Source organism: Trypanosoma rangeli (assembly GCF_003719475.1).
Source record: "Trypanosoma rangeli strain AM80 chromosome Unknown Tra_15.4_contig_00063, whole genome shotgun sequence".
NCBI lineage: Eukaryota > Euglenozoa > Kinetoplastea > Trypanosomatida > Trypanosomatidae > Trypanosoma > Trypanosoma rangeli.
This window is the reverse complement of record NW_021705807.1, coordinates 1-11,167: the sequence shown is the minus strand read 5'-3', so window position 1 is coordinate 11,167 and position 11,167 is coordinate 1. Positions and strand designations below refer to the sequence as shown.

The following is an 11,167-nucleotide window of genomic DNA, read 5'->3' as shown; positions in this document are numbered from 1 at the left end:
GTACTGTTTCTTCACTTTCTTTTTTCTTTGTTGTTGTTGGTGGACCTTTTTTTTTGTCTCTTTTTTTTTTCTTTCTTCTCCTCCATATCTTACGTTGAATATTCTTCCTCTTTGCGTTCTGGGCCACGCCGGTGCTTTTGTCGTGCCTGCTGCGGAATCGGCCAGTGAATACAATTAAACCCAAACGGTAGAAAAAAAACTGTGGGGAAAACAAACAAACAAAATAATAACAAAAAAAAAAAGAAAACAAAAGCAAAAAAATAAAAATTAAAAATGAAATAAGAACAAAACAGACTACGAGAATCACATTATTAATAATAATAATAATAATAAACTGGGGAGACAGAAAAGCAAAACTGAAGCAATAATGCGTTCTTCTCCCTTTGTGCGTTGTTACTGAAGCAACCCCGCGTGTGCTACTGAATCTTCCATCATTACTGATGAGTGGAGGGGCCGAAATGGCAGTCCTCTTCTCTTCTTCCCCCTCCTTGTTCCCCTGCATTGAAAATAGTAGAGGCGTGAGAAACAAGCTGAATAAAACCCGAGGCGAAAAACCCCCCCCAAAAAAAACCAAAAAAAACGATGACGTGTTCCTAAAATAATAAGGGATTAATGGTAATATAACTTGTGTGAAAGGCCGAGGCGTGGCAAATGAATACGTTTTTTTTTTTTTCCTTCTCTTGCGGTTTTTTATTTCTGCGAACAAACGAACGAACAACGAGAACAACGGCTAGTGGGTGGGGTAGTAACATAGACTCGTGAAGTTTAGGCTTATGCAAGGGGCACACATCAGGTCCGAGGGCGCCACAGACCACGAGGCAGGGGGAAATACACAACTGCTGGATATTCAAAAGGAATTGGAGGCGCTGCAGCAGCGCCGTGCCGTGCTTGAGGAACAGCGCAAAGTGATTCTTAGCGGTTGTAATTCTATTGCCTCGGCAAGTGCCATGCAATGTACAGTGCTCAGCCACGAAGCTCCCAGTGATGCCGCTGGTTGTACGCGTACACAGCTCACGCGGAACAGTTCTGTACGCCACCCCGGCCCTTCCAGCATCAACAATAGCTGCCGTATTCCTTCGGAGGCGGAGCGACTAAGGTTGTTGAAAAAAAATGTTTTTAGAGAGATGAAAGATTCCATGCGAAACAGCTGGGAAAGAGACAGCGCACTGGTCATGGGAAGCTTCCTGCTGGAGGATAACCCGCATGCAGGTACCTTTGGGCGTGAGCGGCGTTTTGTTCCTGTTCAGAATATTAAGGGCACGTACTATCTGAGCACCGATTTGGAGCTGATGCAGCGTCAGAAGAATGCATTTATGGCCAATGCCACTGCGTCCGAGCGTGGAAGGCGAGGAATGAACGTCTCAAACCATTGGAATGATCTCCATTGCAGCGGTCCACCAGGGCCGGGCGCCTACACGCCACGTTACGGCAAGTTGGCAAAGCCTTCCATTCTTACACGAAGGTGAGTGTGAAAGGCATCATAGAGAAGAAGACGAGAAGAGGTGGTGGAAGGGGAAAGAAATCGAAAAACGACGACGACGAAGAGGGGTAGGATGAGAGAGTATTCAATAAAGATGATCAAAAAGGAGGGAAATAATATTCGATGGCTTTTGCTGGGAAGTGGGAGGGTGTGTGTCGCCATGCCGCTTGGATTGTTGTTCTTGTTGTTGCTGTCTTTTTTTCTTTTTTTCTTTTGAGCCAACGGTACACCGTTCTACCTTTTGTTTTGCCTCGAATCGGCGTCGTTTTGATTCCCTGGGGCATCTCCAGTTGCTGCTGCTGCTGCTGCTTCACCGCCCAGCTATTGTCTCTAATTCATACGCACTTTAATAATAATTAATTATTATTATTTTGTTGCCGGGCTGCATTTGTTGTTCATTTATTTCCTTCCGTTCCCGTCCTTTTTTTTTTTTTGTTTGCCGTCTTGTTTCTTACACTTTCCCTGTGAAGCTGCTCTTGTTGAGCGTCTGGCGGCGGAACAAAGATGACAACGGTGGAAGACGAGATTGAATCCACACACAGAGAAGGAACCGAAAAACCAGCTACCACTTCGCAGGCGTCGCAAACAAATATAGGCTTACAGACCAAGTATGCTCCCGACTACAAAGAGCAGCCATATAAGCGGTGCTTTCTTGGGTGGCCGTCGTTAGTGGCAACATGGGTGTATATTATTTGGTTTGTATCGCGGATTGTAATGTGTTGGCGTCGTCCGCTTCAGAAAGGGGATTATTCACTGATGGATCTCAATTGGTATTATACGCTGCTAGTTTCCTTGTCTCCGCCCGTTATTTTTCTCGGCACCTACTTGAGCTGGATTGGTTGGAAATTCTTTTTGCACAACTAATTGCTCCCCCCCCCTCTCTCTCCCTTAGTGTCTTTGTGATTATTGCTCAATGCAGATTCTCACACATTTATGGATGCTTCTTTTTCTTTTTGGTTTTGCTTGCTTTCCCCCTTTACTTGTTGCTAGTGTTTATATATATATATATATAAACACTTTGGGCGCTGTGTTTCTCGTCAAGCGGATTTATTTCTTGCATCCAGACATAATGCACTTTCGTTCCCTATTCCTCCATCTGCTGAAATTGTACTCTGTGAGGGAAGGTAGTAACGAGACACGGTAGAGCAAATGCTTTTTGAGTTTGACTGTGAGCTTAAAAAGCCCCCCTACGAGAACCTCTCGGACTTGTGCACAATTCTCGTCATTGCGGAGGAGCGAAACAGTTTTCCGGTGCAGCGTGTGTTTGCCGCCATCAATACGGCACTGCGGAAGGCGGGGGAGGACGGCAACGTGGTGGTCCTGGCAGTCCGGGCGCTGGCTCTCATCCTCGACAAGTTCTCCCGAAAACTTTCATTGCCAGGAGAGGCGGGAATCTCAAAGGAGGTGGAAGAGTGTTTTAAAACTGTCTTTTCATTCGTAAAGGACTATCCTATAAGGCTGCAGTACACAAAGACAACCGAAAATGAGCTGAAGGAGGAACTGTTAACTTGCCTTTCGATGGCTGGTAATTGTGAAGCAGTGGCCGCGGTTGTACCCTCCACAGAGGAGCAACTAAAATTTTGCTTTAGTGCCCTGGACGGCTCCAAGTGGACGGCGTGTAAAGTATTGCACCACTGCACTGGTTTGATGCGGAGTGGTGTAGTGCAAAATGCGGGAGATCATGAATTGCTAGTGCAGCTGCTTCAGCTTCACTTGGGCTTCCTCTCCCAGCTTCCCATTGACTACGAGTGGGAAGAGCTGCTCCGCACAGTTGTGGAGGGAATAATTACGTACCGAGCGTGGTGTGTTTCACAGTTACCCTTGCGGAGGAAGCGAGCTCGAGCCTCGGCAGCATACGACAATGCGGCGAAGACGGCCGGTAATTCTTTTGAGGAAGCCTCACTGAAAAATGCTACAGAAGCTCTTCTTGCGATCGGGGAACGCGTCTTTTCCAGTGCGGTGTCTCCGTCAATTATTGAACTCACAATAGCCTGCGTCGCAAGTGTGGCGGAGGCCTCTTCCCCTTATTCAGAGGCAAATGAGAAGGCAATCGGTTGGGTGACCAGACTGTTGCAGCAGACCGCCGCCCCCAGTGCGGAGTACTCTAGCCCATTTGATGATGACTCTCCCTCCGTAGCCACGGGAGATCGGCTGTGGGCGGATGCCTCTCAGTCTTTGCCGAACCTGCAGTGGGTGGTCCCACCGCTGACTTGGAGTGCGCTGGTCCTCTTGTCAAAGCTTTGCGGTGCTGTTTTTGGGATTCGCGGCGACCATATGTGGGCGTTTCGCTCCGTCGATGGTGAGTACTTTCCATACCGGAGCGATGATCGAGAGCAGCTCACGGCAATGTTTTTTGCCGCCGGGAAAAACAAAAACGGCCTTGAGGAACGTCACAGGTTTGATCTTCGCTCTATGACTGATAAACGGTCATTTTCTTCATCTCCGAGGCGGATGCATTTTCAACCCGTACCCAGTGCGTTTCTCTTTGACGGAAAGCTATCCGTACCACCGGCGTCTATTCACATAAAGAGCGAAACCTCTGCGCTTATTCAAGCTGCATTACTTCCCTTCACGCTTGGTCACTCAAAGACGGCTTTCTTGGCGCGTGCGATACGGCTATACGTTATCTGTGGCAGGGCACCCACCACCTCGGAGGATGTCGTTGTCGTTTTTCGAAGTCTTTCGTCTGAGCAGAAGCCACATGTGGTGGAGGAGATATCCTCCGCATTGCTGCAACGTGACAAGGGGTGGGCTCCAGTTCTCCTGGAAGCCGGAGTCGCTGACGCCCTCACGGCTCTTCCAGCGTCTACGACGGCTAAACAGATCGCAGTTAACACGTCGACGACGCAGAACCGTCTTCCCGTCGCTGAACTCATTCGCTCCGCCGGAAGTTCACCAAAGGCGGCCCCAATGCAACTACCACCCTTGGCAGAGCTACCCGCGTTTTTGTTGCACGCGTCCCCATCCGAGCTACTTGCATTTATTGAAGCCTTGGAGACTTCCTCACTGTCAATGCAGGAGTTAGAAAAGCTTTGTGCGGAACTTGCTATGGATTCCCGCGTTGAGTTTTGGATGCGAGATGCGGCATATAATTATATGCTTCGCCTTCTTCATAACGCCGGTGTGGGTCAAAGACAAAAGAAGGATTTGCGCGACGTTTTGTTTCACAACAGCTATAGCGTTGGTATCTGTACGCCGGCGCGGGGTGAAAAGGGTCGGCTTTTCTGCCCCAAGGGCCACCTTCTTTGCGTGCACTTTAGTGTGAATTGGAGTTGCAATAAATGCAAGAAAACGAGTTCATTTGGTTCTCTTGCGTGTCGGGAATGCGATTATGACATATGCATGGGCTGCATTAATAAAAAACTTTCACGGGTCGAAGTTAACGTTTCAGCCAACGCTGGTGACATTCTCCGGTACTGGCGTGATTGCCAGACGAAAAAAGGCTCTGGTGAAGCCTCATTACAAATGGAATTAAAACATTCTGTTCTTTTCACTTCAAAGGGAGTTCTTCCCGCCACAGTTCCTGCTTCTACACTTAAGGAGGAGGAGATACACTTTGCTAAGATTGGTACTTCTTGCAAATGCAACATTACAGTTCCTTTGCTTACTGCTAATTTTATGGAGCGTGCCGTTCTTGATTCGCCGCTGCAGGTTCTTTTGCGCGCCTTCGGTGCCCCTCCGCAGTGGGGTGATGTGGAGTCCGCCATTGTGGACGTGCTGGAATCATTTGGGGGTGACATATTTGAAAAAGGTATTTTAGGCATCCCAGCGCGGGTTGCTCAGCTGCTTGAGGTAGCATCGCCATACCTTTCAACCTCATTCAAGCGTGACACGGCTCATTTTCTCGCTGTTGGGTGCTGCCGATTTGCACTTTTTCATTTGCAAGGCCTAGGTGCGGTGTCGCGGGGTAGCGTCAGCGGAGAGATTACAAGCAACGGGCTGCCAACGAAGTTCACGGTAAGCCGGGAAACAAAGGTAATGACACGGGTACTTTTTGACGCCTTCCTTCAGTACCCCTCTATACGAAACAAGGTTGAGTTCAACTTTAAGGGTGAGGAGGGCACCGGCGAAGGGCCGACGCAGGAATTGTACACTGAGCTGGCTCAGCGTTATCGAGACATGACAAATCTCTGGCATGAAAGGGATGATGGGACACACGAAGCCTTTCCCACCCTTCGTCAGGTGCATGCAGAAGAGTTTTTTGTTCTTGGTGCGTCTTGTGCACGAGCATTTGTAGATGACTACGTCATTAATATGGACCTTCTTCCACTGGCGTGGCCCTTTATCCGTTCAGGGTCCGTCTCCTTAGAGACCAAGTGGGCCACTCTCGCAGAGTTGGAGCCGACCCTGGTGAACACGTATACATGCATGATGAGGTCAACCGACGCTGAATTAGAGGAAATGGGATTGGAGGACGAGAGTGGTGTGGTGTTGACAGCTGCCACTGTAAAGGCGTACGTGGAGCGACGCGTGGAGGAACACTTGGTGCACGCAACCTTGAATTTTCGCTGGTTTGCGCTTGGAATTTCCACCGTGTTTGACTTGCGCGCCCTTTGGTTTGTGTCAGATAATGACATGAGTGTCGTTCTCTCTGGGGTGTCGCGTGAGGGTGTGGAGGGGCGTCTTTTTGGTGAGGAGGCACTGCGCTCGGCAATTGTGGAGGCACACGGCTACTCCGTAGGGTCACGGGAAGTGGCCATGATGGTTTCTCTAGTCGGTGGTGAGTTCACGCGGGAGCAGCAGCAGTTCTTTCTTGAGTTTCTCACGGGCAGTCCGCGTCTTCCGCTGAACGGGCTCGCAGGGCTGGGTCGGAAAATCACCGTTGTGCGAAAAGAGCTGGAGGGGACTAGCGAGCAGACGCTGCCGTCGTGCAACACGTGTTTTCTATACTTTAAGCTGCCGCCGTACACGTCACGGGCGATCATGAAGGCGCGTCTTCTTACGGCGATTACGGAGGGACGAAAGAACTTCAGTTTGTCGTGACATTATGCACGAATTTATTTGTCGTTTTTTTTTGTTTTTCTGTTTGTTGTGTTTTTTCCTACGCCTCCCCCTCCCTGCAGTGTGAGTGCGCGCCTTCAGTACGCTGCCCCCCTGTAGGCATGGGAAAGGAACGCCGTAACAGAGGGCAAAAACGAAATGAGAAGAATAACCAACAGCTTCAACTTAAAAAAAAAAAAAACGGGACACACAAACGAGCCGGATAAAACAACATCAAGGAAAAAAAAGAGGGAGTCGAGCTTCTGCTGTTTTTGGTGCACCCGTGGAATTTGTTTCGGGCCTACTGTTGCGCCTCTTTTTTTGACGGGCCTACTGCGTTTGTGTCAGTGTCTCATGTTGGCAGGGAGACTGTGACGCGTCGGCGCACATAAACTTTCCTTTTTTTTCTTTTTCTCCCTTTTCTTGCGCCTTACATTCACCGCCGCAGCAAGCATATCTTGCTGCTAGCTGCGTCGGTTTTATCTCTGGCTTTGTGTGCGCTCGTGGGGCTTGCGCCGTCAGAGGAGGAGATCTGTCGCGAGTGAACTGCAGGAAGGGAAGGAAAGCAAAGGAAGATAGATAGAACAACAGTGACAATAACGTTAGGGAGGAAGAAGGAGTGAGAGAGAAGCAAAGAGACCAGACGTGTGTGTGTGTGTGTGGGGACAATGGATTTAGTGGGTGCGGTGCGACTTCGCGACTTGGTCTCTGCCGTGCGACAGTGCCGCACCTCTGCCGAGGAGAGGGCGCTCATCAAACGGGAGTGCGCCATCATTCGTGAATCCTTCCGGGAGAACAAACCGCTGGTGCGCACACGCAACATGCTGAAGTTGCTCTACATCACCATGCTTGGCTACCCAACGGAGTTTGGGCAGGTGGAGGTAGTGAGTCTGCTTGCGCAGGCGGACTATGCCGGCAAACGGGTCGGCTACCTCACTCTTCAGATGGTGCTTGACGAGAATGACGAGGTGCTGACGTTGTCCGAGAACCACATCAAGCAGGACTTGACGCAAAGCCAGCCCCTCATTCAGGCCATGGCCTTGAACGTGGTTGCAAATATTGCGAGTGAAGTGATGGCACGCGACATGCTTGACGAGGTAAGCCGGTTGGCGCTCTCTTCAAACACGTATTTGTCAAAAAAGGCATGTTTGGCGGCCATTCGAATTGTGAAGAAAGTGCCTGAGTACGCCGAGGTCTTTTTGGAGATGTTTACGGACATGTTTCGTGAGCGCAGTCCGGGGGAACTGCTCGCCGCCGTCACACTTGTAAATGAATGCTTGCGGCTGCCACAAGGTGAGGCATTTCTTCCCAAATACCGACCTCTGGTCAATGCCGCGGTTCGCGTGCTGAAGCAGCTAATCCTCTCATCGAGGGTGACAGATCAGGATGTGCTCGGCGTCACGGACCCTTTTCTTCAGGTTAAGCTGCTGCAGTTTATGCGAATTATTGGCACAGGCAGCGCCGTGACGTCGGAGGCCTTGAACGATGTGTTGGCGCAGGTGCTCACCAACACGGATGCCACCCGCAACGTCGGTTGCTCTGTTCAGTACGAGTGCGTGAAAACGATCTACGCCATCGAGAGCGATGAGGGGCTTTGCACGTTAGGCATCAACACCATCAGCCGTTTTCTTTCTTCGAGCGATAACAATCAGCGTTTTGTAGCGCTGAAGTCGCTCCTCGGCTATGCCTCCCGCCACGCAAACGCGGTGCGTGAGCATCAGGACACCATCCTGGACTGTCTCAAGGACGTCGATATCTCCATTCGTCGACGCGCGCTGGATCTCACAGTGGCGCTCGTCACGGAAGACAACCTACGTCTGCTGGTGCCAGACCTAGTCTCTTACCTGACAGTTTCCGCGGAGGAGATGCGTGAGGATGTGACGCTGCATTTGTGCCGTATTATAGAGAGTAAATCACCCAATACGGAGTGGCGTGTGGAGTATTCACTTCGGGTACTACGGTTAGCGAAGCAGTACGCTCCAGTGGAGTTTGCTACTCGACTCATAGCCTTGCTTTCAAAAGACACGACAGAGACACAAACCTCTGCGGTGGTGTTCATGTGGGACGAGGCCTCTTACCCATTTGATGCCCTGCATCAGTCGCGTAAGGCGTTTCTTGTAGCGGCAGTTTGGGGTATTGGGGAATATGTGGATCTGTTGATCCGGGCAAAAAGCGTGAAGCCTGAGGATGTGGCGAAGTGCATTGCAGAGATTACTACTAACAGTGCATTTAGCATTATCAAGTGCTACGGCCTCACCTCTCTGATGAAAATCGCCGCAAGGTACCCGTCGGCGAAGGCCATTGCTCTCACTGTGTTTTCCAACTACTCCAAAAGCTTAGACTGTGAGCTGCAGCAACGGGCGTTCGAGTATACGACACTGCTGGAGTCGTTTGCAGAGGAGGCGGCCTTCTGTTTTACGCGAATGCCGTCCATCTATCACGTGGAAGACGAGGAGGCGGAGGTGCAGCCAGTGCCTCAGGTGAATCTTCCTCCAGAGGTTTTGCAGCAAAAGGCTGCCGTGGCGCTGGAGAATCTGTTCGACGTGGATCCCAAGCCGACGACCGCGACTCCTGCGGCCGAGAAAAACGTCAAAAGCGAAAACACGGCTCAGGCCATAGACGACCTCTTTGGGTTGGGGTCGAATACATCTTCGGCCATTGCCTCTCAGTCAACTCTGTGGGGAGCAGCCGCTTCTACGGAAAAGGAGCCCCCACAACCTGCCGAAGTGCACGTGTTTGACTGTGACGATTTCACCGCCAGTGTGAGCGCCGTGGTGCAGGGGGTCATCAACGCAAGCGTCATTGTTGTCTCGCGGCTTCCCACCGCGATGGAGAATCTCTCGATTCAGGCAGCGGTGCCGAAGACCTCGATGCTGAATATTGGGTTCCTGACGTCTACGGCGATTTCTCCGTATGGACGCATTGTACAGCAGCTCACCGTGGATAATTCTAAAAGCAACAAGAACCCCCGCCTGCTGACGTTGCGCGTCAAGTTGCTCTACACAGTGGACGGAGACTCACGTTCACAGATGTTTCAGGTGTCGCAGGAGGTGTAAGGTTTTGGCATGTCGTGCCTTTGGCGGGACCGCATTTATGGCATTGCCCCATCGGAAATGGAGAAGAAACAAAAGGGTGCAGGACCCTTTTCCTGACTTTTCTTTGTTGTTTTACGTTTCTTCTCCCCCCTCCCCTCGCACTCCTTTTTTTTCTTTTTTTTTCTTTTTTCTTATTGATTGTTTGTAGGAATAAAATCCCAACGGGTGAAATGCGCATCAATGAAGGATTCGAAGAGTGGCAGTGCGCCTAAGTGTTGATCTCATTACCGTCTTTGTATTTCCCACCGATATATGGCGCACCCATGCACACATTTTCTTTCTTTCCCTCTGTAGCTCTCTCACTCTTTTTGTCTGTGCGTGGCGCCACACACCTCTCCTGTCACTACGGAAAGAAGGATGGGAGGGCTGCGGGTGTACTTCGTCTCACGTGCGTTCCTCTTTTTTCTTTTCTTTTTTGTTTGTTTTCTTTTCCTTTTCAATTTTCTGTGCGGGCTCTTCTGACCATCGGCAGCACGGCCCCAACGAAGAAAATAAAGGAAATACGCAAGCACTGACGAGGCACAGCAAGCAAGCAATTAAGCGAAGTAAAGGCCGCTGCTTGCAGGAAAAAAAAAGGAGATAAATAAGAAGAGAGAGAAACAAAGAAGGGCAATGACTGAACAGAAGCAGGACGAACAGCAAAACACAGAGGAGTACGACTATGATCGGCAGCTCTACCGCTGTCCCATCTCGTGGCCCATCACCTCTGAGAAGCCCAAGATGACGAAGAAGGTGTACTCCCTCATCAAGAAGACCGTGACGAAGAACAAGAAAGGCATCTTGAAGGGCATCAAGGACGTCACAAAAGCAATCCGAAAGGGACAAAAAGGCGTTCTCATTCTTGGGGCGGATGCCTCACCGTACGACGTCGTTTCGCACTTTCCTGTGATGGCAGAGGAGGCGAAGATTCCGTATGTGTGGGTGCCCTCGCGGCAGGACTTAGGAACGGCGACGCAGTGCAAGCGTGCCACGTCAGTAGTTCTCCTGAAGCCGGACCCAGACTTTAAGTCCAGCTACGATAAAATTGTGCTGGCGATCGAGGACCTGAACTCTGACGAGTAACTGCGGGTGGGATGGCGGAAGCGCATTTCGTACTATTATTATTTTACCTTCGACATAAAAAAGGGGAAAAAACAAAAAAAAAGAAAATCAAACAAAATTTTTCCTTTACTCTTTTAATGTGTTACTCGGTCTAAAACATATTGTGAAGAACTCACAATGGATGCGGAGGAAACACCGATGAGAGCGAGCTGCACGACGGAAAGCGAATGCTGTGAGGAGGGGGACCCAAGCGTCCCCCCTCTCTCTCTCTTTCTCCGTGTGTGTATGCGTTTGTGCATGGTGGTCCAAACTACGACATTTGCCTTTGTACGGCTTTTGCTGCGTTTCTCTTTTTTCTATTTTCCTTTCTTTTTTTTGTTTGTTTGGTTTTCCTTCCCCCCGTGGGGGCACTGCCGCGTGCATGCCCAGCGTGTAGCCGCGCACGTTGTTGGCTGCCACTTCCTTCCGTACGCACGCACGCACGCACGCACGCACGCACGCACGCACGCAAAAGGGCGAAGCCAGTGTCTGTGGGTAGCGGGTAGTAGGGAGTAGTGTGATGCTGCTAAGT

General features: G+C 50.3%; 4 protein-coding genes and 1 pseudogene across 4 annotated transcripts, besides 11 other annotated features; 4 read left to right on the top strand and 1 right to left on the bottom strand.

Annotated features, from left to right (window-relative positions):
* Positions 1-6: 6 nt before the first annotated feature.
* Positions 7-77: a sequence feature (GA-rich).
* Positions 78-208: 131 nt separating this feature from the next.
* Positions 209-265: a microsatellite.
* Positions 266-333: a microsatellite.
* Positions 334-773: 440 nt separating this feature from the next.
* On the top strand, positions 774-1,466 carry TraAM80_02672 (uncharacterized protein; the record flags this gene model as incomplete). Its single annotated transcript, XM_029379670.1, has 1 exon — positions 774-1,466. The coding sequence occupies one exon, from the start codon at positions 774-776 to the stop codon at positions 1,464-1,466; it is 693 nt and encodes a 230-aa protein (XP_029240469.1).
* A 305-nt stretch (positions 1,467-1,771) lies between these two features.
* Positions 1,772-1,790: a microsatellite.
* A 684-nt stretch (positions 1,791-2,474) lies between these two features.
* Positions 2,475-2,492: a microsatellite.
* A 137-nt stretch (positions 2,493-2,629) lies between these two features.
* TraAM80_02671 (other hect domain ubiquitin protein ligase E3) lies at positions 2,630-6,463 on the top strand (the record flags this gene model as incomplete). The annotated part of the gene is made up of 1 exon (XM_029379669.1): positions 2,630-6,463. The coding sequence occupies one exon, from the start codon at positions 2,630-2,632 to the stop codon at positions 6,461-6,463; it is 3,834 nt and encodes a 1,277-aa protein (XP_029240468.1).
* Positions 6,464-6,477: 14 nt separating this feature from the next.
* Positions 6,478-6,518: a sequence feature (A-rich).
* A 281-nt stretch (positions 6,519-6,799) lies between these two features.
* On the bottom strand, positions 6,800-7,032 carry TraAM80_02670 (hypothetical protein; annotated as a pseudogene).
* Positions 7,033-7,105: 73 nt separating this feature from the next.
* Positions 7,106-7,122: a microsatellite.
* A 6-nt stretch (positions 7,123-7,128) lies between these two features.
* TraAM80_02669 (putative adaptor gamma-1 chain) lies at positions 7,129-9,516 on the top strand (the record flags this gene model as incomplete). Its single annotated transcript, XM_029379668.1, has 1 exon — positions 7,129-9,516. The coding sequence occupies one exon, from the start codon at positions 7,129-7,131 to the stop codon at positions 9,514-9,516; it is 2,388 nt and encodes a 795-aa protein (XP_029240467.1).
* A 144-nt stretch (positions 9,517-9,660) lies between these two features.
* Positions 9,661-9,699: a sequence feature (A-rich).
* Positions 9,700-9,954: 255 nt separating this feature from the next.
* Positions 9,955-9,992: a sequence feature (A-rich).
* A 175-nt stretch (positions 9,993-10,167) lies between these two features.
* Positions 10,168-10,617, top strand: TraAM80_02668 (50S ribosomal protein; the record flags this gene model as incomplete). The annotated part of the gene is made up of 1 exon (XM_029379667.1): positions 10,168-10,617. The coding sequence occupies one exon, from the start codon at positions 10,168-10,170 to the stop codon at positions 10,615-10,617; it is 450 nt and encodes a 149-aa protein (XP_029240466.1).
* Positions 10,618-10,683: 66 nt separating this feature from the next.
* Positions 10,684-10,714: a microsatellite.
* Positions 10,715-11,065: 351 nt separating this feature from the next.
* Positions 11,066-11,106: a microsatellite.
* Positions 11,107-11,167: the final 61 nt, after the last annotated feature.